Consider the following 27165-nt stretch of genomic DNA (forward strand, 5'->3'; position numbering starts at 1 on the left):
GTCCACACTGGAATTGGATCGCATTGCTGTTCACACCTATGCAATCTGATTCCTACACCATTTTACAGTTTTGCACTGCGAACCAGTATTAATTTTGGCAGCAAATTTCAATTTAGTTTTAGTCTTGGGACTAATTGGAATTTTTCCCATCTTCTGTGATTGGTTTTCAGTCCTATTTAGTCGACAAAATCTCCAGTACATTTTAGTCGACTAAAACCTAATGTGTTTAGTTAAATAATGCATTATTTAAGCATTTTCTAGAATTTCAAAACTCCATTATACAGTTCTGGAGTAAAAAAAATCGAATATGTTCTTATGTATGGTATTCAGGTTTGAACTAACAGATTCAGATTTGGCCACTCTGGATGGCCTGTAATGCTGCATAGTTGAGCTACACGATTAATCATTAAGAATTGAAATTTTCTTTCCCGATCTTCAAAACAGCATTTCACAATTCTTTCTAACAAGTGCAGGCAGTTCTTACAGCTGAAAATTAAAAAAAATCCAGGCAGCCTGCCAATTTTATCACAACATGGTGGATAAGTATAAACAAAGTAACATTTCTTCTCGGATCAATGGAATGAACTTCTGTCTGTAGATGAGGGAAGTTTAATCACTTAAAAGACTAAACCTTTTTCTGGCACTTGCTGCTTACAAGTTAAAATCAATATTTATTGCTAGAAAATTACTCAGAACCCCCAAACGTTATATATATTATAATATAATTATTATTCAAAAAAAGACATATAAAAGACAAAAATCTGCAGAAAATCTAATAGTGTGTATGGGGTCTTAGAAACACCTTCCTTAGAAACACCTTAAAATAGAAGTATGTGTTGTGTGTTTTTTTTCCCCATCATACTCACCTAGGTGGATACAGCATCGGCCCGATCCTGCATCTGTCGCCCAGCGCCTCTGCACTGAGAACCGAGCCACCGAACCGATGGCTCAGTTCTCTCAGCTCCTTGAGCGGAGAGCTGCTGCCTGTCAGTCAGCAGCTCCGCTCCTCTACGCTCATTGGAGCGCTGAGCTGTGGAGGGGCAGGGAGCGGCTGTCTCCGGCTCTCAGCGGCTCGCTGAGAGGTTGAGACAGGCATCAGTCCAGGCACCTGGTGGATCCAGACTTTATTGTCGTGCCTGGACTGATTCCAGTGACGTCAGCAGAGCGCGGACTTCAGACCGCTGTCTGCTGAAAACGGGTCACAGGAGTGCAAAACGAATTGCACTCCTGTGACCCATAGGGGAAGCCCAGTCAAACGAGCTCAGGCTGGACTTCTCCTTTTTAACCCCTTCCTTGCCAGTGACAGTATTAATTGGTGACTATTTTTAGCTCTGATCGCTGTATAAACGTCAATGGTCCCAAAAAAGTGTCCGATCTGTCCGCCACTGAAAGAAAGCTCAATTTTGTTTGGGTACAGCATAGCACACCCGCACAGTTAAAGCGATGCAGTGCCGTATCGCAAAAAATGGCCTGGTCATTAAGAGGGCAAATCCTTCCGGGGCTGAAGTGGTTAAATTTGCAGGCGCAACTTATGTATACGTTCGCTTCTGTGTGTGAGCACAGAGAGATGGGGGGCTTTTACATAATTTTTTAATTTTTTTTTTTTTTAATTTTTTTTCTTTAATTTTTTTTCTTACACTGTTCCTTAATTACTATTTTTTTTCTGATCACTTTTATTGCTGCCACAAGGAATGTAAACATCCATTGTAACAGTAATAGTCAGTGACAGCTACTCTATATGGAGGAATCTGGGGTCTATAAGACCCCAAATCCCTCCTTTTCACTTAAAAGCATTCAAAACACCAAGTTTGGCTGTTTTGAATACTGACTTTTTTTTTTCTTTTTTTTTTTTAATTGGGCGCCTTTAAATCTTCTGTAAACCGGAATTGATATCATGACATCGCTTCTGGGCTACTAGATCCGAGACCCAATCTCAGCTGATTCTGGCTTTGTTCAGGTCTCCCGCCCAGCTGGCGGTTGGGGGAGGGGATGGGGGAGAGAGAGTCCCCATCCGCTGCTTGGGGATAACAGCCGAGCGGTTTCTTAGCCGCATTGGTTGTTATCCCAAGAGAGCCGACCTCCGGCTCTACAGGAAATGTCAGAATTCATCACATGCACTGACGAGCCGGACATTTAGTGGCAGTGGGCCGGTTGCTGCCCGTGAGCCATAGGTTGCCGACCCTTGTCTTAAAGTTTGGGCACATAGGAGGTTAGGCTGCTGTCTTAAGCTGGCCATACATTACACAGTTCTTATTCAATCTCCTTCATATTTACCTTCAACTATGTAGCGCAAGGGCCTGCCTGATTGCATACAATTTGAAAGTGTTTAGGTTTGACCTCAGATTATATGGTTTTGGAAAATCTAAAGGAAAATTGTATAATGTATGGCCAGCCTTAGACAGGCTCAGTAGAATTACATACTGGGGCCAATTTGATTCCATTTAAAACGCATCGCATTATGACTCCACTGCATTAAAAACAAATGCAGTCATTGCTTTGAAAATGACTGAGTGTGTCACTTTTAAAGCTGACTTTAAAGTAATAAGAATATCAGGATATCTGTAATATGTGCCATGTAAATCCTGTCCTGGTGACTGTATAGCAAAGAAACTGGCAGCAGAGCGATTTGGGTGATCTATCTGCTCTCCATGTCCATGGAAAGTGCAGAACAAAGCAAATGAGCTCTAGATTGGCTCACAGCACTACCCCCTCACTCTCCTAGTTAAAGTGCTGCTCTGCAGGGATCACAGGAGGCTGATATTGACACCCATTCTATCAAATTTTGGGATTTGTAAAACAGAACTGGATTAAATTGTGATTAACATGACTTGTGTTCATTTTTAAGCTCTAGGTGGCAGTGCATGAACAAGCCAGGTGATTAAAAATGTCTTGACTTTTTTTTTTTTTTTTTTTTTTTAATAAACCTAGAGCAAAAAGGCTCACATTCCCTACAGAGACAGTAAACTGACCCGGCTTCTTAAAGACTCCATTGGAGGAAACTGCAGGACAGTCATGATTGCTGCTATCAGCCCATCATCTCTTAGTTATGATGATACTTACAATACACTTAAATATGCCAATCGTGCCAAAGATATTAAACTTTCGGTGAGTAGCTATCAGATCTATAAAAAAAATTGTTGCTTTTTTTAATGATTGCTGAATTGATTGAAACGCTAGTAGTATCTTGTGAACTGAAAGACATATTTCCTTATTGATGAAAGGTATCCAGGATTATTTAATAAAAAGTTGTAGTTCCTCAAACCTGCCAGAAACCCAGTAAATTCAAAAAAACTGCATCAGCTCAGATCAACTTCAGGGTAAACTATATTGCTACAATCATTAGATCTAAAAGAATAAAATGAAATTTTTGGCATATCTTGACTATTCATGTTACCCCCCCCAAAAAATACAGATCCTGGTCTCTTAAAGTAGATTCTGCTGTGTAATCTTTGCCCCTCTAAACTTTAAAAAAAAACAAAAAAAAACCTCCCTGAATCTGCTACCTCCTGTATGCCCTCTCTGTGCAGGAAACGATAGCGCCCCTCATCCCATTCTTGCCTGTCTCTGTCCCTGCCAACCCCCACCCACCCCACCCCCCGCTACCATTAAAAATAAAAGCTTGCAATGGTCACTGCCAACACACTGCTACACTATGCAAGTTCTTTGTAAAAACGAGCAGTCTAAATACCTCTTTAGAGCTGTCTTCAGGCCAGTCACGTGACTCGCGGTCGCTTTACAGCTACGAGACTTCGCGGTGAAAACAAGCGGACACATGATCTCCCTGGCTGACGTCAGAGGGAGATCACGGCTCCTCCCACAGAAGACATCCATCGGATCTGTAAAGCAGCCGCGAGTCATGTGACCAGCCTGAAGACAGCTCAAATTCGGTATTTAGAACACTTTTTTAAAACTACTTACATAGTGTGCTATGCCAGCCTCTAATAGAGGGGCTGGCATAGTCCTATATTAATGGGTTAAACTTTGCTCCTCCCCTTTGTTCCCTGAACCTCCCTATTGGTGGTATAATTTGTTGCTTGGGCAGTTCTAAGTGAACCTGTACTAGGAAAATCTGCCAGTTGCCCCACTGTCCAAAGATTGGAGTATAAAGACCTCCAGTACTTGAAGTAATTGACCCAGACCAAATATGCTGGTCAGAGGTACTGACTTCGCTTTTTGCTTGCTTGTTTCTGCACAGTAATTCAGATGGTCTGAGACAGAAAGCTGGTATTTTTAGGAGGTAGCTACATATGGCAGCTCCTATGTTTTCTTATCCACCTCCCGACCGCCCCATAGCAGACTTACTGCTACAGAGCGGCCGTTCTGTGCAGAATTGTGTGTGTGTGTGTGTGTGTGTGTGTACACGTGATTCTGCACCTCCGCCTATGGGGCGTATCACTTCTGCTTTGATTAGTCACAGCAGATGCTGATCAGCGGGTACCGGGCCAATGGGTGTCCACCAGCACCAGCTGATCGGCGAGGAGAGACACAGGACGGAGTTCTGCCTATGTAAACAAGGCAGAGCTCCGTCCTGTCAGCAGGGATGTGATGCATTTTTTCAGGGAATAAAATCCATCACATCCTTTAGTAAAAACAGCACACACAATATAAACACTGGTTAGGCACACTTTTATGCCACTGAACACCCTAGATGTTTAACCCCTCCCATCCAGTGTCATTAGTACAGGGACAGTGCATATTTTTAGCACTGATCACTGTATTGTGTCACTGGTTCCCACAAAGTGTCAATTATTGTCTGCCGCAATATCACAGTGATGCTATAAGTCACTGATCACATCCATTTACTAGTATAAAAAAATTAAAATTCCAGTATACAGTGCCTTGAAAAAGTATTCGTACCCCTTGAAATTTTCCACATTTTGTCATGTTACAACCAAAAACATTAAATGTATTTTATTGTGATTTTATGTGACCGACCAACACAAAGTGGCACATAATTGTGAAGTGGAAGGAAAATGATAAATGGTTTTCAACATTTTTTACGAATATATCTGAAAAGTGTGATGTGTATTTGTATTGAGCCCCTTTTACTCTGATACCCCTAAGTCCACCTGTGTAATTTCAGTATAAATACAGCTGTTCTTTGAAGCCCTCAGAGGTCTGTTGGAGAACCATAGTGAACAAACCGCATCATGAAGGCCAAGGAACACACTAGACAGGTCAGGGATAAAGTTGTGGAGAAGTTTAAAGCAGGATTGGGTTATAAAAAAAAAAAAAAAAATATCCATGAACATCTCATGGAGCACTGTTCCATCCATCATCCGAAAATGGAAAGAGTATGGCACAACTGCAAACTTGCCAAGACTTGGCCAACCAACTAAACTGACAGGCCGGGCAAGGAGAGCATTCAACAGGGAAGCAGCCAAGAGGCCCATGGTAACTCTGGAGGAGCTGCAGAGGTCCATAGCTCAGGTAGGAGAATCTAGAAACTATTAGTCGTGCACTCCACAAATATGGCCTTTATGGAAGATTGTCAAGAAGAAAGCCATTGTTGAAAGAAAGCCATAAGAAGTCCTGTTTACAGTTTGTGAGAAGCCATGTGGGGGACGCAGCAAACATGTGGAAGAAGGTGCTCTGGTCAGATGAGACCAAAATTGAACTTTGTGGCCTAAAAGTTAAACGCTATGTGTGGCGGAAAACTAACACTGCACATCACCCTGAACACACCATCCCCACCATGAAACATGGTGGTGGCAGCATGATGTTGGGATGCTTTTCTTCAGCAGGGACAGGGAAGCTGATCAGAGTTGATGAGAAGATGGATGTAGCCAAATACAGGGCAGTCTTGGAAGAAAACCTGTTAAGCCTCGTACACACGGTACGATTATTGGCCAACTGAGCGTCAGATTTTTGTCTTAAGGGCATGTGCCAGGATCTTGTCTTGCATACTAACGGTACACAATTGTCGTGCAAGAAACACAAACGTGGTGACCTACTATGAGGAATTTCAGCTCTTGAGCGCCACCCTTTGGGCCCCTTCTGCTAATTTCGTGTTTGGTGAACATTGATTCCGAGCATGCGTGTTTGTACTTTTGACTTTTGTGTGACGGATTTGTGTACTGACCATACGAAAATCTTTTTTTTTTTTTTTTAATTGTTTATTTATGTGAAGAACACGGCCCACATGGACCAATAGATACACAGAAACACATGTGTCAGATAACATACAGAGTACAATATAATGATAAACATTCTTGCATGTTTCTTTGAATCAGAACAACATCTAGCCTGCTATCCCAAAACAGTGCTCAAACTCACGTAAGTCAGTAGTATGTTCAGTGTGCTATCATTAGTGACCATGTGACATCATACAGTACTGCCTTCCATTGCGCCGGTCCTCTTTTTCATATATATATATATATATATATATATATATATATATATATATATATATATATATATATATATATATATATATATATATATATATATATATATATATATATATATATATATCAGAATCAGAAAGAAATAGAGAATGCTAGAAAGGGAACAAGAAGGAAAGTAGAGAAGGAAGAGAGCAAGAAAGAGAGAGAAAGGGGGGGCAGTATAGGGAAGGAATGGGGGGATTGAGGGGTGAGGGGGGGGGGGGAATGGGTCTCGCGAACATGTAGGGTTGTATCAACTGTATTCTTAGGGTTCTATGTCACTGCTCATGGGTCGCCAGCGCCCCATTATATGCACCCGCGTACTCACAGGGCCTCATCGGTTCTTCTCAAAGATTGACCTGCTGTCGAGTATATGAACATCGACCATAGTTGCCAAGTTTTGGAGAAAATTTCTTCTCTGTGTTGTGCCATGTGGATGAGGTCTTGCATTTTTCTTATCTCTTCCACCTTTCCCAGCCACATATCGATAGTCGGTGGTAGGGTGGATTTCCAGCAAAGAGGTATGCAGGTTCTGGCTGCATCTAACAGATGTCGTATGATTGATCTTTTGTAGGCCTTGTCTGGAATGTCAGTGGCATGTAGTAAAAAGAATGCTGGGTCTTTTTTGATTGTCCTGTCGGTGAATAGTTGCACAGTCTCGTGTATCACTTTCCAAAAACGTGAGAGCTTGGGGCATGACCAGAATATGTGTAACAGAGTCCCCTTGTCCCTTTGACAGCGCCAGCATACTTCAGATGTTGTGGGAAATATTTTATGTAGTTGTGCTGGGGTTCTGTACCACCTAGAGAGTATTTTATAATTTGTTTCCTGGGTTTTAGCGCAAATGGAGGACTTATGTGTGAAATGAAGTATGCGTTGCCGCTTCGTGGGGTTGAAACTGCAGTCCAACTCTTCCTCCCATTTGGTCAAACCCGGGGGTATGTAGTCCGAGGGGGGTGTAATCAGAAGGTTGTACATCAGTGAGAGTGCATGTGGTAGAGCGCCCGTGTCGGTGCAAAGTTCTTCTAGGGTCGTGAGTCCTTGGTCAACGTCTGTGGGGGGTGGGATGGATTTAAGGAAGTGTCCTAATTGAAGTGTCCGTATGAAGTCTAACCGGAACATCCCCAATGGGTTAGAGAGTTCCGCGTATGTTCTCCAACGTCCTCCCGAACTAAAGTGGGAGGCCATATGCGTACCTGCTTCGCCTAGTCTCTGAAAAACTCTATCCTGTAGGCCTGGTGTGAATAGAGGGTGTCCTATGATTGGATAAAGGGGTGAGTTCCGAGATGAGATATTTGGTTTAGAGATCAGTTTGGCGCAAATTCGGGCTGTGTTGCCTATCAGAGGGTGTCGTTTAAGTTCCAATGGTAGACTCCGAAAACACCACGGGGTACCTCCCAGTGGGACTCTGGTGTGGGATTGCTCTAATTGGGTCCATAATGTGGTCTCCCTATGTCTGCGCCAATCTATTAGTCTTCCCAAGTGCACCGCTTGATAGTAAACGCGTATGTCAGGGAGTGCCAGCCCCCCAGAAGACTTAGGGAGCACAAGTAGTTTGTTTGGCAGTCTGGGTCTTTTTCTAGCCCAGACAAATTCAGTAAACACCGTTCGTATTTGTTTGAAAAATCCGGGGGGTATATATATCGGTAGTGCATTAGGTACAATATTTTCGGTAGTATAAACATCTTCAGGATGTTACATCGCCCCAACCAGGAGTATAGGCCGGATTGCCATGTATTTAGCAGTGATTTTATTTTTGTTAGGAGTGGTGGAAAGTTAATTTCATATATTTTGGACACTGTTTGGGGAATGTATGTACCCAAATACTTTAGGGCTTTGTCTGTCCACTTCAGTTTAAAACTGGCTTTAAGAGATGTGAGTTGCGATAGAGGGACTCCTACGCTCATTGCCTCTGATTTAGCCAAGTTAATTTTCAGATAGGCCAGAGCACCATATATGGAAAATTCTTTTAACAGGTTTGGGATGGAAATTACCGGGTTTGTTAGTGAAAACATCAGGTCATCAGCATATGCTGATATCTTATACTGAGTATGGTCCATGGATATTCCCGTAATGTCCGAGTTCAGTCTGATGTGGCAAAGGAAGGGTTCCAATGACAGTGCGAAAAGGAGGGGCGAAAGTGGGCATCCCTAGCGCGTGCCATTCGAAATTTGGAAAGCGTCTGACATTACGCCATTCACTCTGACCCTAGCAGTCGGTGCGGTATATATTGCTGAGATCCAGTTTAGCATAGTGTTTCCCAGGCCAATGTGTCTTAACGTTGTAAGCATAAACGACCAGTTAACCCGGTCAAATGCTTTTTCGGCATCTGTACTAAGGAAAACTGTCGGCGTGCCTGTTACCGTGGCTTTATAGAGCAAGTTCAGGACTTTAGTGGTATTGTCCCTCGCTTCTCTGGTTGGGACGAAGCCCACTTGATCAAGATGGATCAAGCTGGTTATGTGTTGTTGTAATCTAGTGGCTAATATTTTGGTGAACAGTTTAAGGTCCGTATTCAATAAAGATATAGGTCGGTAACTACCACACTGGGTCGGATCTTTATCTTCTTTATGAATAACTGTTATTTGGGCTTGTAACGTGTTATGGTGTAGTAATTTCCCCTTACCTAGGTCATTGAAGAGTTTGGTCAAGTGTTGTCCTAATGATGGGAGTAGTGTTTTGTAGTATTGGAGTGTAAGTCCGTCAGGTCCAGGAGCCTTTCCCTGTTTGGTATTTTTTATTGCCATTTGTATGTCGGTTAATGTTATGGGTTCGTCTAGTAGGTCTCGCGTCATAGTCCATAGGGTCGGCATTTTGGGAGTCTGCTATATATTCTGCTATTCGTTCCGGGGAAGGTTGTGGCATGTTTAGATTGTATAGGGTTTCGTAGTAGTAGTAGTAGTAGTAGTAAATTCTTGTGTGATTTGCTGGGGTAAGGTTGCTTTCTGTCCCGTTGGCGAGTATATGTGCGGTATGTATGATGCCATGTTCTGCGATTTTAGAGATTGAGCGAGTAATCTGCCGCATTTATTACCTGATTCATAAATCTTTTTCCGGGAAATTTGGAGAGCTGCCTTAGCCTTAAAGTGAAGCAGGTCTGTTATTTGCATACGTATTGTGTCTAGTTCGCTACCCAGGGATCTGATCGGTGTTATTTTGTGGGCAGTTTCTAGTTTATGAAGTTTGTCGAGTAGTATTGATAATTGTGCTGTCTTTTGTTTTTTAAGCCTTGCCCCATGCTTGATAAGCACTCCGCGGACCACCGCTTTGTGTGCTTCCCAGACTAGTCCACCATCTCCGTCTTCTGAGGTGTTAGTGTGAAAATAGTGTGAAATTTCTTTCGTAATGTCTGCAACTACGCCTGGGTCTTGTAAAAGGCTTTCATTAAGTCTCCAGGGTTTTCTTTGTCCTCTAAAAAAAATCAGTTATTGCATATTGCATGGTAACCGGAGCATGGTCGGACCATGTAATGGATCCGATAACCGTGTCTTTAACTGCCTGAAGCTGGTTGTGTGGTATTAAAAAAAGATCGATATGCGAGTATACCTGGTGTGGACGAGAGAAAAAAGTGTAATCTCGTTCCCCTGGGTGGAAAAGGCGCCAGGTATCTATCAGTTGTGATGCATGTAGAGCAGATAGCATCTCCTTGCGTGTGCCTCGTGAGGTGGAAGAATTGCCCTATCGAGGTATCTTCTCCCGGGATCAATGGTAGGTTAAGATCACCACCTATGATCAGTTGGCCCTCAGAGAAATTTTGAAGTAATTTTAAATGTCGTTTCATAAATGTGTCTTGATGGCTATTTGGAACATAGAGATTGGCAATGGTCACTTTGGCGCCGCCAATTAGGCCCTTTAGGAAAAGGAACCTACCCGCCGGATCTGTTTTTTTATCCACTAAGGTCCACGGTACTGTTGTGGAGATCTGAATAGATACCCCTCTAGATTTGGCATCTGCGTGGGTGGAATGATATACTGTCGGGTAGTACCTGTTTTTTAGTATCGGGAATTTGTTTTCCTTGAAATGCGTCTCCTGTATAAGTACTATATCAGCTTTCATGCGTCTCATGTCGTTTAGTAACATTCGCCTCTTTTCCGGGACGTTAAGCCCCTTTGCATTGAGGGTAACAATATTAAGTACCTCCATGATCGCGAGAGTGTATTAAAGATAAGGGGAGGGAGAGGAAGAGAGGGAAAGGCAGCGGGGGAAAAAGAAGTTATAGTATAGAGGGATGAGAGATTTAGAATAAGAAGAAGCCCACTCTAGGGTGGCAGAGGGTGCCGTGCAGGAAAATCCTCCAATCCACCCAATCCACCGAGTGGTTGACTACTGTATAGCTGAAGCTTACTTCAACGCCCACCAGAATTACCTGGGTGAAGGCGGTTTCCTAGTTGGGGAAGCGTCCAGCAAGGACCTAAGGAGGAGGGCTATGTCCTCCCCGAACCCTCGGACCCAAAGTAAAAATGACATTATGAGCACAGAGAGCACTATCTCTAGTGTAGGGCTTAAACCTGTGTGTGTGAGAATATGTATGCGCATACATTCTGGGTTTCAGGAGCCACACAATAGTCATAACATACTACCGAAAAGCATTTTAAAAAGAAACCATACACTACGCTATAACTGCATTTCTGGTTGGCTAGGAAATATCCTGAACAATCGTGCCCCTCTCAAGATTAACTGTAGTGGTTGAATTCAGCTAACGGGGGCGGTTTACCTCTTTGTATGTCATTACGGGTGGGGGCTGCAGGCGACATCTTAACAACGTAATGACTATATTGTGGTGACACACTAAGGAGGGGCACTGACCTAAGCTCCCTCTTCTATAACTCTATAGTCAATGCACCTCACAGCCCCCCCCCCCCCCCCCCCCCCAGTAAGCACACTCCCGCCGTGTCTTATTTAAACCGTCACCTTCCCACTACATACAAGGGCTGTAATACTAAACATTTCACTACTTATAACATCCAGCAACCCCTGCCCAGACCTCCCCTCCCCACCCCCGAACCCCCGCCAAGAAGCTCATGTGTCTCTTAACACCGACCGGTGGTCTCTTCAAAAGAACTTATAGCACATTAGTCACCACATTTATTTCTGCTTTAAAGTACTGTTCCTTGTGCGTCCTCTAGCAGTCTTCCAATCATGTGAAAATTATCTAGACTGCCAGCTCTCCTCGCTGCAACCATCTCAGTGGGAAGAGGAGGAAGCAGGGGGGGGGGGTAAAACATCCCACACGGGCACTCAAACTATACAGAAACCGCCCAGGTGAAGAGGGGGGGGGGGGGAGGCCGGCGAAGCGGGCATCAGCAAGCCCCGAGTCTCTGTTCATCACGGAGTGGTTCTTAACTTTGCCTTGGCCATTGCTGTATCCAGAGGGGATGGCCGAGATGAAACAAAAGCACCTCTGGCAATCTCGTGGGAGAGACATTCTGAACCGGGTGGGCCGGGGGGAGATTAAGGTGCGTCCCCTTACAATGTGTGTGAATTAGCTGGTGACTCACATACTGCATGGGTAGGGCATCAACCTAAACTGATCAGGTGCCAACCATCCAAATAACCAAATGCTCAAAAGAGCTAATAACCGGCATAGGTGTATGGTAGTCAATGGTATATGAACCCTTAGGGTACCTCAGGACTCACGTGCTCCATTGTCGAGTCTGGCGCGGGATCTTCCCCGGGATCTCTGTGAGCGGGTGGTCGGATTGGCTCTGCTCGTGGTCAGACCTGGTCGGCCGGTCGGTCGCGGGATCTTCAGCAACCAATTTGGGACCTGGATCGGTTCTGCTCCCATGAAGTCAAAGAGGGCCGGTAAGTCTGCAGGTGTGCGCAGCGTATAGTAGGCGCGATCTGTGCGGAAGGTGACCGCAAGTGGATATCCCCATCTATACGTGCAGCCATGTCTTCTTGCCAGCTCTAGGATTGGTTTCAGCATGGCGCGGCGCTGTAGCGTGGCCCTCGATAGGTCTGGGAGTATCTGAATGTGGGCTCCATCAAATTCAATCTCTCCCTGGTCCCAGGCTTTTCTAAGCAAGGTCTCCTTCTGCGCAAATCGGTGTATGCGGCATAAGACATCACAAGGTCTGGCTGGATCCGTGGATTTGGGTCCCAGGGTACGGTGTATCCTGTCTATTTCCAGGTGTGGTGGGGGGCTATCTAGGAGACCGTGAAAGATCGCTGTCTCTGTTGCCGCTAGGTCTTCCGGTCCTGTGGCCTCTGGGATTCCCCGTAGCCGCAGGTTGTTGCGGCGGCTACGGTCTTCCAACTCTTCCAAGTGAAGCTGCATGTCCTGTGCCTCCAGTAAGTGAGCCTGCTGTGACTGTTCCAATGCTTGCATCCTCTCTTCCAGGGTGAGTATCCTAGTTTCTCCTGAGGTGACCCGGTTCTCCACTGTGTGCAATTCATCCCTCACCTCTTGAATATCCTTTCTGTGCGCTTCCTCTATCCTTAGGATCAGGGTTTCAAAGTCCGCTCTTGTGGGGAGAGCCTCCAAGTCTGCTTTTGTGGGGAGAGCCCTGAGCATGCTGCGGAGGTCATCTTCCATGATGCTCTGGCTAAACGAGGGGCCCTCCATCTCTGTGCGGAACACGGCTGGTGTGCCCGTAAGGATCAGGGGTGCCAAGGCTTGTGCTGAAGAAGCCATCCGGTTTTCAGTGGGGGACGGTGATATGCGGGCTCCACGTGGCGCGGCTGCTATGGCGCCGGGAGAGAGGTCTAACTGCCCTCTGAAATAGTGTGGAATCCCAGGTTGTGTGGTCCGGTGTTGGGTTCCCCGGGAGGTCGATCTCGTCCTGTACCTTTTGGGGTTGCTCATACCGTGCTCACTGAGGTAGATAGATGTTTTTTGGTCCGTATAGGCCGGGTTGGACAGGTAGCTCCTCCAGAGCACGTCTTCACACGGCCATTGCTAAGCCACTCCCCCCATACGAAAATCTTATGTCAAACCGTTGTCTGCCGAAAATTTACTAGCCTGCCATCCAACATTTTGTTGGCCGAAAGTTGGACAACAAATGTCAAAAGGAGCGTACCAACGGTAAGATTTTAGGAAACAGTCTGTCAACGGACAATCCCCTGCCAACAATCGTACCATGTACGAGGCTTTAGAGTCTGCAAAAGGCTTGAGACTGGGGCAGAGGTTCACCTTCCAGTAGGAAAACAACCCTAAACATACAGCCAGAGCTACAATGGAATGGTTTGGATCAAAGCATATTTATGTGTTTAGAATGGCCCAGTCAAAATCCAGACCTAAATCCGATTGAGAATCTGTGGCAAGGCTTGAACATTGCTGTTCAGACGCTCTCCATCCAATCTGACAGAGTTTGAGCTATTTTCAAAGCACAATGGGCAAAAATGTCACTCTCTAGATGTGCAAAGCTGGTAGAGACATCCCCAAAAAGACTTGCAGCTAAATGTGGTTCTACAAAGTATTGATTCGGGGGGATGAATACAAATGCATGCCACACTTTTTTGGTTGTAACATGACAAATGTGGAAAATTTCAATAAGGTATGAATACTTTTTTAAGACACTATATATCCCATAGTCTGTATATGCTATAACTTTTGCGCAAAAAAAATATGGTTGTGGCTAGATGGTACAATTGGATGCAGCACCTCATCCCAAAAAAAATTTTTTAGATAACTAGTAGAGTATAGGGATGGGGGATTATAACGGTGCTAGGGTCAAAATAATGCAAAGAGAAAGAGACAGTTTAAAATGGCAAAAATTACAAAAATATTTTTATTCATAGAAAATATCACAAACATGAAAACACAATCAAATGATTGACGGTAAAAACAGACTAATATATTGCGTACGACCCAGAATGTAGTAGGGTAGGCCAGATGGAAAAGGCTTAACGAAATGGGGGCTCAGTTTCCTACATGTTTCGCCAAGGCATTGGCTTCCTCAGGGAACAAGAGCTCAAATTAGGTATGGGAAAGTCTGAGAGACCGACAACCAGGGGGGGCACGAAAAGCCCCACCACAACGGGGAGGGGCAGGCTGTGCCGTATATTGTGCCTGCAGGGGGTACGCAGTAAACACTATAGATTAAAAACAATTGATTGAAGGAGGGGAGAGGTGCCTGTAGGAAAAGGCGCACACACAGCAGGGCAGTTGGAGGAGTTGACACTCAATGGACCTCTAGTAGGATGTATAGCAAAACAAATAACTCGTTTAGATGTTTTTATAAAACAAGGTCTTTTTTTGAAGAAAAAGCAGAAGCAGTGGGTCCTAATAGGCCGTGTAGCAAAGTGTATAACTCCAAAGGGGTCAATATTAATGATTGTCCAGGGGGTGGATGGTAGCTCCAAGATGATGGCACCTGGTTCATGTGTGTGGAAGCAAATGCAGGCACGTCCCTCGTCCAGCGTGTGAATAACTTTTGCACAAACCATTCAATATATGCTTATTGGGAAAATTATACAGTTGTCACTAAAAACAAAAGGTGAGATGAAATCTTCCAGTGGAGATACCTGGTCAGGGGAAAACATGCAATTCCCTGTTTATCAAGGGGAAGCGGTGCTATAAAGTGGTACTAAAGATTATTTATGAGGTTATACTTACCTGCTCTTTGCAGCGATATTGCTCAGAAAGGTCCTTTGCCTCCTCTTCTGACAGTCCTTGTCAGCACTGTCCACTTCTACCTCCTGAACCTGCCTTCTTTTTTTTTTTTGAAAAATTATGTTTTATTCACAGTTTTTTAAAAACATACATACAAACATAACATACTTGCAATCCCAACCCTCCCTCCCTTAACCCCCCCCCTCCCCTCTCCCCCTATTCCGTGCAGCGACCCTACTGGTTACAGGAACATATTCTTATATCATGGTGTTTGAGATAGTAACCTTATATTCTTATTAATACAATATTTCACTGTAACATACTCACAAAAAGAAGAATCTTCTACCTAATCACGCCTATATTTCAATTATTACCATAATGTCCCTCACTTCGTAATACATTTAGTCATTATGCTAGGGTCTCATTAGCATCAATCCAACACTGCCACACCTTCTCAAATTTCGTAGGACAGCCCCTGCTTAAATATGTAGCTTTGTATAATGGGAGAACCTTTATTTATCATATCTTTCCAAAAGGGTACCGTTGATGGCTCGGGCTTCTTCCAATAGCTTACTATGGCTTTACGTGCATAAAACAAAACAATAGAAATCAATGTCCTCTGAGCTCTCCGTGGTGCAATACCTTCCAGCAAGCCCAGCAGGCAAACTGACACCGTGAGAGGAACAGGCATTTTCAGCAAGGACTGGACAGTGCTAGTTACCCCCGTCCAGAACTTCCTGATCTCTTGACAATGCCAAAAAATGTGGTCAAAGTCCGCTGGGCTGTGCGCACAACGCCAGCACTCACTTGTACCAGTGCCATATATGCCCGCCAGCTTCGCCGGAGTATAATAAATCCTATGCAACAGCTTGAATTGGATAAGTCTGTCTCTAGTTGATACCAAAACTCCGAATGTGTGGTCCCACATATCATCCCAGTCGTCTCTCCCAAAATCCGGGACTAGCACACTCCAAGTGTCTCTGCACTTATTAAGCATTTTTGGTGTGTCAACAAATAGCCCTTTGTATACCTCCGATAAAGGTTTCTTTAAATTTTCCTCACTCAATAATGATTCAATGGGAGGTGTACCTATAACTAGAGAATCTGATCCAAATTGCGACTTAAACGCGTGGCTAAGTTGCAAATAGCGGAAAAAGTACCAGTTAGGCAATTTGTGCCTGTCTTTCAGCTGGTTAAAAGTAAGAAGTTTATTACCACCCACTATATGTTTCAATTGTTTTATACCAACTCTGGCCCATATGATTGGATCGGGAATTGTGTTCAAGTGCGGGAGTTTGGGGTTGAACCACAGGGGAGTGTCTGGGGACCACACATCAGATTGAGACTTCATCAACGCCCTCACTCTGACCCATGCACGGATTGTTACTCGCATTGAGTTAGTCGGAGATGACATAGCCGATGTTTCTCTATATAGCAAAAATGAAAGGCTCTCAAAGGACCCCAAATGGGCTGCTTCCAACACATTTGCCACGTCCCCATCATCCCGCACCAACCATCTTCTGGCCACAACCATTTGTCCAGCTATGAAATATTTAAATAAGTCTGGGAGAGCAAGCCCTCCCTGCCCCCAGGGCTCCTGCAGCGTCCTAAGGCCTATTCTGGGGTGTTTTTCGGACCAAATAAAAGACCCAAATATACTGTTTATCTTTTTGAAAAACTTTGCCGGGACCCAGACTGGGGAGTTCCTTAGAAAGTGCAAGAAAACCGGCAACACCTTCATTTTAATGAGGTTGACTTTCCCTATAAGCGAGAGTGGTAAGTGCTTCCATGCTTCCAGCTGTATTTTAGTTTTTGCCAATGCCGGCATAAGATTTATTGACATATAGTCACTCACTTTAGGCGTTATATTGATGCCTAGGTATTTGAACTGTGTTACCCAGGTTATGGGGACCTTTTGTGTTGCCACTGCCCTTGCCCCAGGATCAATGGCCATCCCACTAGATTTCTCCCAGTTCACACACAACCCTGAGAATCTTGAAAATTCCTCCAGTATTTTGAATACTCCCTCCAGAGACAGACCTGGGTCTTGTAGGAAGAGAAGCATGTCGTCTGCGTACAGGGCAGTACACTCGCGAATGCCCCCCACCCTTAATGCCTGTACATCCTGGGATTTACGAAGCGCTATAGCCAGTGGCTCTATTGCTAGAGCGAACAGGGACGGCGACAGGGGACAACCCTGCCGCGTTCCCCTGCCCACCTCGAATGGCTGCGAAACAGAGACTCCCAACTTAATTGCTGCCTTTGGCTTACTGTAAAGTAGTGATATCCATGTCCTAAATGTTGCCCCAAACCCCATGTGACATAACACTGCTGACATATAGTTCCAATCCACAGAATCAAAGGCCTTAGCCATATCTAGGGATAAGACCACCCTAGTCCCTTTATTGACATGATCAATCTGCAGGTTTGTAAATAGCCTGCGTAGGTTTGTGTCTGTGGATTTCTGTGGGATAAATCCTGTTTGATCTATGGATACTAAGCTAGTGATGACTTTAGAAAGTCTAGTGGCCAGAATTTTGGTTAAGATCTTAAGGTCTTGATTCAATAATGCTATGGGTCTATATGAAGAGCACTCTAACAGATCCTTCCCTGGTTTAGGTAATAGGATAACCTGAGCCTCCAACAGTGACTCCGGCAAGATCTCGTTTTTAAGACAGAAAAGATATATAGTTTTGAGTCGTGGGACCAAGGTCTCTATATTTGCCCTGTACCATTCAATACATAGACTGTCAGGCCCTGGTGATTTGTGCGGTGGGAATGATTTGATGGCAGTTTCGATCTCTTTTTCAGTGATCTCAGCCTCTAGGTCAGCCCTATCAGATTCTGAGAGCATAGGAATTTCTAGAGAAGTTAGCAATGTTTCCAAATCCTGTGAACTATAAGTAGGTATGGGAGTATATAAGGTTCTATAGTAATCTACAAATGTTTCTAAAATGTCATTGGGATCTGTAAGGAGATTACCCTGTCTGTTCCTAATGCATGGTATATTTGTCTGAAGTCTCTGCTCCGCAGTCAAGATGGCCAATAGTTTCCCATTATTGTCCCCTTTTTCAAAAATGGATTCCGCCCTCCTTGTCCAGGAAGTATGTGTCAACTCTGTGAAGTGCAATGCCAACACCCGTCGCGCCTCCAAGAGCTCCGAGTATGTGACCTCTGAATGATCTTTGGCATGTGTTGCTTCACGTGCCCTCTCTGCCTCCTGTAACTCTTGCGTTTTTTTATTAAAGTTTTTCCTTGCTTGTTTGATGGCCGAGATGTATTGCCCCCGCATGCACGCCTTAAAGGCATCCCATACAATGGGCAAAGACGCTGAACCCGAACCTGCCTTCTTTAGCAAGCTGGATGCTAAGGAGGCCCGTGCGCCATAGACATACACAGCATCGGTAAGCCATGCCCCTGCTTCTTTTTTACAGGAGTTTGACTGACGTCAGCATTAGCCTTTGGCTCTGCTGCTGTCAGTTTCTCCTGTGAAAGCAGGAAGAGAAGGTGCTGGATCGGTAACATGCAGCCAGGTAAGTGTTTAGGAACAGGTAGGAATAGAAACATAGCGTTTCCCTTAATGCAGAGAAAGCATTAAGCTTAAAAAAACGTTTAGACTTTAGGTTACGTGGAAGATACAGATCTGTTCCAAACGAATCCTCCAATTGTTTTAGGTTTACGCACAAAAAGGTTATTACCCTGATGTAGAAGTTGCCTGATCCCCCAACACTTAATTACTTGAAGTGACTTCTCAAAACACTCCCACTATATAAACTACCCTATAAATTTAGTGTTTGTGTGCTCTAATAAATTTGTCAACATTTGGCCTTCCTGGCTGCACACACCTTTAGGATAATGTACACTATACCTTATACTTCATGCTTGGGTTGGTGGGGGGTGTTATGGTGTGTGTTCCGTAAAAATTAGAGTAAAAGATGAGGATAATATAGTGAATTTTAAAGGAGAAGTCCAGTCTGAGCTTTTTAGGCTGGGCTTCTCCTATGGGTCACAGGAGTGCAATTCGTTTTGCACTCCTGTGACCCGTTTTCAGCGGAGAGCAGTCTGAAGTCCACTCTCCGCTGACGTCACTGCCATCAGTCGAGGCAGCGCGTCATCCCGACTTCCCAAGTCTGGATCTGCCAGCTGCCTTGATTGATGGCAGTCTCAGCGGGCCGCTGAGACAGCCTCTCCCCACCCCTCCCCAGCTCATCTCTCCAATGAGCGTGGAGAAGCAGACCAGTGAGAGGAATGAGAACCGAGCCATCAGTGGTGTTCGGTGGCTCGGTTCTCGGTGCAGAGAAGCTGGGTGACAGCTGCAGCATCGGACCGAAGCTCCATCCATTGAGGTAGGTATGATTAGCAAAAAAAAAAAATTTATATAATTTAATATAGCAACTCAAATAGATCATATATATCCTCCCAGATGAACACTTAATCAAAACAGATAGCACTTCAGGACGATTGTTTGTGCAATATCATGATACATTATGTCTTTTTATACTGTCTCCAAATTTTGGAATTTTAATCATGTTTAATCAATATGTAATAATAAACGTTATATATATATATATATATATATATATATATATATATATATATATATATATATATATATATATATATATATATATATTATTTTTTTTTTTAGTCTCAAATTGCCTTAAAAATCCCGAGTTAGAGGTATTCATATTTTTTCATAGGCTGATCATTTACGTTTTCTTTTCTGCTACTTTACAACTCCCTAAACCCACTGATAACTTAATTGCTATGATGGCAGACAATGCGTGAGCAGTTAGAAGGGCCTGTTAAATATCATTTAAAATCTGATTTCTCAAAATATTTGATTCTTTGTAGCTGAAGAGCAATGTGATCAACCTAGACTGCCATATCAGCAAATATGCAGCAGTGTGCGAGGAGCTGAAAGCTGAGGTAAGAGCGAGAGTGTGTGTGTGTGTGTGTGTGTGTGTGTGTGTGTTTTTTTTTTTTTTTTTGCTTTTTGTTTTTTTTTTTCTTGGTGGACTTTTAGCATTGCATGGCTGGGTCGTAGAGGGATTGATTCATCAACATAGTTTTTCTATAATTAGGTGGCTGAACTTAGAGCTAAACTACAATTTTATGAGAATAAGGAGTCCACACTGGAGCAAACTGATTCTTTACCTCTGTGCGATAGCCCTGAGCAGAGGACGTCGTCATCCAGGTAATTGCTTTGATGTTTCTTCTCAAAGACATCTAACTTTTTTTTTTTTTTTTTTTGTTACTGTTTTTTGCCTGTTTATTACATCTCAAGATCTAAAAAAAAACCCTTTTATTCCATTATAGGTATTCAATACATTTTAAATTCACTTTTTAGTACTACTGGTATAAGCCCAAGTATATATTGCCTTACTTGATCTGCTTCACAGCACTGTTGCAAACAGAGAGAGCAGAGCAGAATCTAACACTTAGAACTTGTTGACAGGAGAAGAGAGCAGAGTGATAATATGATCTATGACGGGGGTCTCCAAACATTCTAAACGGGCCGGTTTATTGTCCTTCAGACACTTGGAGGGCCGGACTTTGCCCAGCGGGGCTGGAAATTTTCCTGGCATCAGTGGGAGTAAACAACTGGTATTAGGGGGAGGAATAGTAAGTGCCCCATCGTTGGTATCATAGGGAGGAATAATGCCCCATTAGTGGAGTCAGTGGGAGAAATGGTTCCCCACTGTTGGTATGAGATGACAGAATAGTGTCTCTTATTAGTGGGAGGGATAGTGCCCCAAGGGCCAGAGAAAGACAAGCAAAGGGCCGCAGTTTGGAGACCACTGATTTATGGGGGGTGCGCGAGTATATATCAGTATACATTTTTCATGACGACAGCAGAGACTTAAAGTTTTTCCCTGATGTCTCTCCTGTGCATTTGTAGGAGATCAGCCCCAATCGCCTTTTCACCAGGCTCTGCAGGGAGTATATGAACCTGGAAGTGCTCAGAACTGAACATTTTCAGGTTCACAGATTGGTGAATATCAGTCTCATGACTCCCTGCTTACCATCTGAGCACCATGAAAGGAGAAACCAGTGAGATCAGTCTTGTTAAAGAGGTTGTAAACCTCCATTTCAAGTTTTACCTATAATAAGGCTTACCTAATAAGTACAGTAAATATCTTCTAAACATGCGCCGTTTAGGAGAGATTTACTTTTGTACTGTGCCGATGATGTCATCGGTGCATGCGCCGTGAAGAAACGGCCCTCCGTGCCGTTTCTTCACTAGTGAGTGCCGTGACTGGCAGCTTCCGCGGCCCTTGAAGAAAGAGGGGCGAACATGGATGCAGTCTGCAGCGGAGACAGCACAGACTTTGTTTGCAGGTAAGTGTCACATAATGTGCTAGTATGCGATGCACATTATGTGCTTTTACTTTGCAGGGAACAAAAAAGGAAGTAAAACCCATCAGGGTGTACTTCTTCTTTAAAGTGGATGTTGACCAACTGCAACTAAGATGTCTTATCCCCTTTAAACCATAATTATTATTATGGTACAGAGGGGATAAGACGATTTAGTTGCAGTTATGAGAGCAGCAAGAGCGGGGGTCGGGCACTGGTACGAGCAGACAGGCACAGGGGGGAGTAGACGGATAGTAGGGCTGTGGATGACGGAATCACGTAAACTGACCACTGTCAGGGATCAGCAGCCATGATATACGGTGTTCAGTTTGCAGAGGGGAGGGCATAGCCAGGCAGGATCAGCCAGGTATTTTAGGTGATACGGTGGTCCAAATGACACAGCACAAGCACTGTGCTATATAACATGCTGTATAAACATGCTTTAAGGGAACAGGATTTTCTCTCTTTTTTTTTTTTTTTTTCTTTTTGGTGGTGTTAACGAACGCTTTAAGCACTCATTGGTTGAGTATGTAGACATAGTGCAAAGGCCACAGAATAAATCAGATTTAAATTCTTTCTGTATCCCTACTGAGGAGGACAATGGTTCCAAATACAAATTTTCTATATAAAACTAAAAAAACAAGAAAACTTTTAAATGGAGTTAAAGTGGTTGTAAACCCTTACACACCACTTTTACCTACAGGTAAGCCTATAATAAGGCTTACCTGTAGGTACTGGAAATATCTGGAGATATTTACCATATATGCATGCGCCAACATCATCCGTGCGTGCACACTAAAGAGAGGGCACGATCGTGCCGGTTCTATAGGGCCTGTGCCAACCGTCGTCTCTAACGCGCATGCGCGGGAGTGACGTCACGTGACTCTGGCCAGTCCACGGCCCTGGAAGGAAGAGGGGTGAAGATGGACGCGGGACATAGCGGGCTTCGTTTGCAGGTAAATGCAACATGCTTTTACTTTGCAGGGGAATAAAGAGGAAGCAAAACCCATCAGGGTTTACTTCCTCTTTAACTGGGGTAAGAAACACTCTCAAGGGTTAGGAATCATGCTGTTTGTGTCAAGGCACCCACTAGCTGTTTTAGATGGTTAAATAAAAAAAAAAACTTGGTGGACCATTTTTATTCCTTTTCTGACATTTGTAGCATCGGTATAGTGCCCATTGTATTGACCACCATTTAATACAAAACCAGTTGAAGTATTATCGTGCATTGTGTTTTTATGTTTAGACCCGGCACTGAACTCCAATCTGTTCTTCTTAATGACAATAACAGTCCATCCAGAGTAGCTGGGACCATTTAGCCTAAATGTGTTACATATGCACAAGCTGCAGAGCTTGGGGGAAAAAAATCCCTCTAAGTTATGCGCCCCCCTTCACTTTTTATTCCTTGCTATTAAGATTGGATCTGGAACATGTAAAACAAAATACATAAAATACAAAATCACAGGGTAAGCAGAGAATGCTTAGCATTTTGCTTTGTTCTTCTAAAATGTTTCCTTTTAGTTTGGTGTTTTTTAATTTTTTTTATTATGTTTTACCATACAGAAAAATGGAGTAATATGTCTTGCCCCTTTTATGCCCTGCTTAAGTGTTTCTTGGCAAATTATTTTGCTCCTTTTTTGAAGTTTGTTTTATATTGTCCACACATTGCATTGTTTACGCTATTTCTTGGATGTTGCTTAAGACAATATTATTGCAGCATACAGTTCCCCCAAGGCAGTTGTAGTTAGATTAACTTTTGTTGCAGAAATATTCTCTTTTAGTTCGCAGTAATAGGACAAATGTACAACAGATACCACTATGCAGATTTGGGGGTTTGCATGATACAAGTGTTTTTTACAACTCAACTCCTGGCAAAAAGCTGAATACATTGAATTGAGATATGCGTACTGTCTTACATGTGCGCTGTCAGTTAAGTTACCAATAGTGACCAATATTTCTTATTTGTTTTTATTCACCGTTACTAATTTGCTAGTTTGAGCAAGATATTTCACTAAGTTGATTTGACTATCACTGTGATCACTATTGATAGAGTTTGATATCTTTTAACTGACAGCACACTTTTATTTTTCTATTTTTGCCTCCTTTCCAGTATTCAAGGAATTTTTAAGTGCAGCAGTTTGTTATAAATTATTTTAGCGCGAGGTTGTTCTTGTATGTACTTTGTACTGTCTTTTTTTTTTTTCAAAACTTTATTGAAATTTTACAAGTTCACCATTGATACAGAGCATACAATTGCAGTAAGCAGAGATACAGGTGATTGATGTGTACAAACAGACATTTGCAACAGGTTAACAAAACGAAGGGGGAAGCAAAAAAGTCAATAAAGGATGTATGGGAATGCATGAGGTGCGGCCCTTGTGTTAAAGACCGTGGGCGTTCAATGGATGTGGGAAGTTAGGGGGAGTTTTATGAGGCACGTCAGCAGATATTGAGAAGAATAGATAGAAAACATGAAGTCAGTCCAATGTGCTCACATTTTGCTTCCCCTTGTACAATAGGCCTGGCCTTGTGCATAGCGGGAAGAATATGGAGGCTACATCCACACTGTCAAGGCTCTACCCCCTCTCCATATACCCCTAACTGGACCATCGCTGTGAATGGAGCGGAGTGTAGGAGGACTCGGTGATTGTGTCCAGAGGGGAGATGGTGTGGCAAGCATTAATCTTGGTTCCCGCTAGAGAGTCAGAGTGATAAGGTGATAGTATTGGTAGAGATATGAATGTGTAGCTGGGGGTGGAGGTCTTTTTTGTAAGAAACTACGTGAAAATAAAGAATTTGGGTAGGGATATGGAGCTTCAGAAGGTGAGACAGTAACAGCTTAATGTGGAAAGGGAGGTGTGGAATGAGGGGAGGGGGATGGCGGGTGAATGAGGTGGGGGGGACCTGTGGTGGAAGACAGACGCATTTAGGGTGCAGGCGTTGATGTTGGAGATAAAGCGTTCTGTGTTTGGGATTGCCTGTAATGTGACCAGCATGCCCAGGTAGTATTATATTTGGTCGGGATGTCATTAGCTTGGCATATGAGTTGTTCCATGTTAGCTATTCTGTCTGCCCTACGGATCCAGTCTTTCACTGTTGGGGGGGTGGAATTCCTCCATAGGGCGGGGATACATAAATTGGCCGCATTGATGAGGTGTAGAGTCAGGGATTTTTTTATAGGAGCTGCATGACTTCATGTTATGGTGTAGTAAAAAGCTGGCAGGTGAGAAGGTTGGTGTGTGCGTGGTGATGTGGGAAATCAGTCGGTGAATTTCTGACCAGAATGGTTGTATAAGGGTGCAGTCCCACCAGATGTGAAGTAGGGTACCGCGGGCTGCATTACATCTCCAGCAGGTCGGAGGGATGGTGGGGTGGAAGTGGTGGACCTTGTCTGGCGTCCTATACCATTTCGAGAACAGTTTGTATCTATTTTCCTGAGTTGAGACGTTAATGGAGCCCTTGTGCATTAGGGTGAATATGCGGCCCCACTCCGACGGGGTGAGATCTATGGATAAATCATTCTCCCATTGTCTCACAATTTTGTCGTCCTTGACCTTATGTCGAGAAAATAGGAGAGAGTAAATAGTTGAAATTAGGTGACCTTGGGGTTCTGTGCCGGAGCAGAGAATTTCAAGCTGTGTGAGTTCCCTATGCCAAGGGGGGTTGCGTTGATGGGATTGAAAGAAATGTCTCAATTGTAGGTATTTGTAAAAGGGTATGTCGTGGTTATGTAGTTGTGCAGATAGAGTAGGGTAGGGTAGGAGGGTCCCGTTCACGAAGAATTCATGTGCTCTTGCTTGTGAAGAGAGTGTTTCGAGGGTTGGGTCTTTCAGTTTCAATCCCGGGGGGAAGTCTGGGTTGTCAACTAATGGGGTCATTGGGCCTGGTGCGGGGGTGAAAGCGAGCGTTTTGCATGCTAGTTTAAATATCGATAAAGTGGTACCGATGAACAGGTGTGCTAAGAGTTCTTTGGTCATGTATGTGTGGTCGATCCAGGGCAAGTCAGCTATACGGAGGTGCGTAAGGGAGTCTTCAAGCCTGATCCAGTCTTTGGAAGAGCGATGGATGTGCCGGTCCACCAGTCTGGTCAGGTGGCAGGCCCAGTGGTATTTTTGGAGGTCCGGGAGACCCAAGCCTCCCAGCTGCTTGGGAAGAACCATACTTTTATAGGAAGAGAAGGAGGCCGGTATCTTGATCGCTATGGCTTGAAGGAGGTAGAGGATTCTGGGCAAAATGTTCATTTTTTTTTTTTTACTGCTATTCTGCCCATCCAAGAGAAAGAGCCTAGATGCCACTTCTGGAGATTCCTTTGGATGGCCTGGAGCAACGGCAGGAAATTTTTGGTGTATAAATCGTTTAAGTTGGTAGTGATTTTGATGCCAAGGTAGGATATTTCGGAACGTTCCCAAACAAATGTGAAGTTGTGTTTGCATAGGTTGACTGTTTCAATCAGCAGGTTGACATTGAGGGCTTTAGATTTGTCGAAATTGATTTTTAAGTTGGATAGTGATTTGAAAAGGGCGAAATCGGCCAGAAGGTTGGGGAGGGTTGTGATGGGTTCTGTGAGAAAAAGTAAAATGTAATCGGCATAGGCAGCCATTTTGTATTGATTACGATGGATGTCTATGCCTCTGATAGTGGGATTAAGTCTCAGTTTACGAAGCATGGGTTCCATGGTCAGTATAAATATTAGGGGGGACAGAGGGCAATCCTGGCGCGTCCCATTGGATACAGAGAAGGCGTCCGACAGTCCCCCGTTGATCCGGAGTCTGGCCTTCGGAGAGGCATAAAGGGCCAAAATCATTTGGAGCATGTAGGGTGGTAGTCCTACCGCGCGTAACGTGGCCTCCATGTAGTCCCAGGCCACCCTGTCGAACGCCTTCTCTGCATCCAGCGAGAGGAAGAAGCCATGTGTAGATGATTTAGAGAGTGGTGGATGTTTAGGGCTTTCGTGGTGTTGTCTCTGGCCTCCCGGCCAGGGACAAAGCCCGCTTGTTCAAGTGAGACCAGATTTGGAATGAAGGGGAGAATGCGATTGGCTAGTGCTTTAGCGTATAGCTTTAAATCCACATCTAGTAGCGAAATGGGGCGGTAGTTGGAGACCAAAGTGGGGTCCTTGCCTTGTTTAGGTATAAGGGTGATATGGGCTTCAAGTAAGTCGGTATGTGCGGCCGAGTGTGGTGAGAGGTTGTTGAGGGCTTTGGCTAGGTGTGGGAGGAGAATGGTCGGGAAGGATTTGTAGTAGCTAGCCGAAAAGACATCTGGACCCAGGCCTTTTCCCGTCTTCATTTGTTTTAATGCAAAGAGGAGTTCGTCAGTAGAAAGTAGAAGGTCTAAAGTATGTGAATCTTCTGGGGAGAGAGGGGTCGGGCCGAATTGCGTTAAGAAGTCGTGAATGGCTTTCAGACGGTCAACTTTAGATTCAGTGGGTGGGGACGTTGGGAGGTTGTAGAGTTTGGAGAAATACTTTATAAATTGGGACGAGGTGCCTTCATTGGTGACCACTGCATCACCCCTGGGGTTGTTAATTTTGTGAATTATGTGTAAAGCCTTTTTGGATTGAAGGGCCCTCGCTAAGAGTTTGCCGGCTTTGTTGCCAAACTCATAATATAATTTTTGTGTCAATGCGAACTTTCGCTTCAGTTTGGCATTGAGTACCTCCAAAAGGTCCTCCCGTGCCTGTGACAGTTCGGATAGGGCAGAGTTAGCGAGGGAAGCTTTATGTTTTTGTTCGAGTGAGCGAATGTGCGTGCGGTTTGAAGTTTGTTTCGGCGAGATGCCGTTGCGAACAGTTCGCCGCGAATAACACATTTGTGTGCGGCCCATGTGACTGCGGGTGCTACGTCTGGTGAGGAGTTCTCCGT

At 44.1% G+C, this 27165-nt stretch overlaps 1 protein-coding gene across 1 annotated transcript in view; it reads left to right on the forward strand.

Annotated features, from left to right (window-relative positions):
* The window catches only part of KIF18B (kinesin family member 18B), a 127419-nt gene that overhangs the window by 41655 nt on the left and 58599 nt on the right, over window positions 1-27165 (forward strand). Inside the window, exons 7-9 of the mRNA XM_073602822.1 lie at window positions 2929-3105; window positions 19799-19873; window positions 20029-20141. Coding sequence (XP_073458923.1) covers window positions 2929-3105; window positions 19799-19873; window positions 20029-20141 — 365 coding nt within the window. The remainder of the gene's footprint in view (window positions 1-2928; window positions 3106-19798; window positions 19874-20028; window positions 20142-27165) is intronic.

This window comes from Aquarana catesbeiana, linkage group LG10 (assembly GCF_042186555.1).
Source record: "Aquarana catesbeiana isolate 2022-GZ linkage group LG10, ASM4218655v1, whole genome shotgun sequence".
NCBI classification, from domain to species: domain Eukaryota; kingdom Metazoa; phylum Chordata; class Amphibia; order Anura; family Ranidae; genus Aquarana; species Aquarana catesbeiana.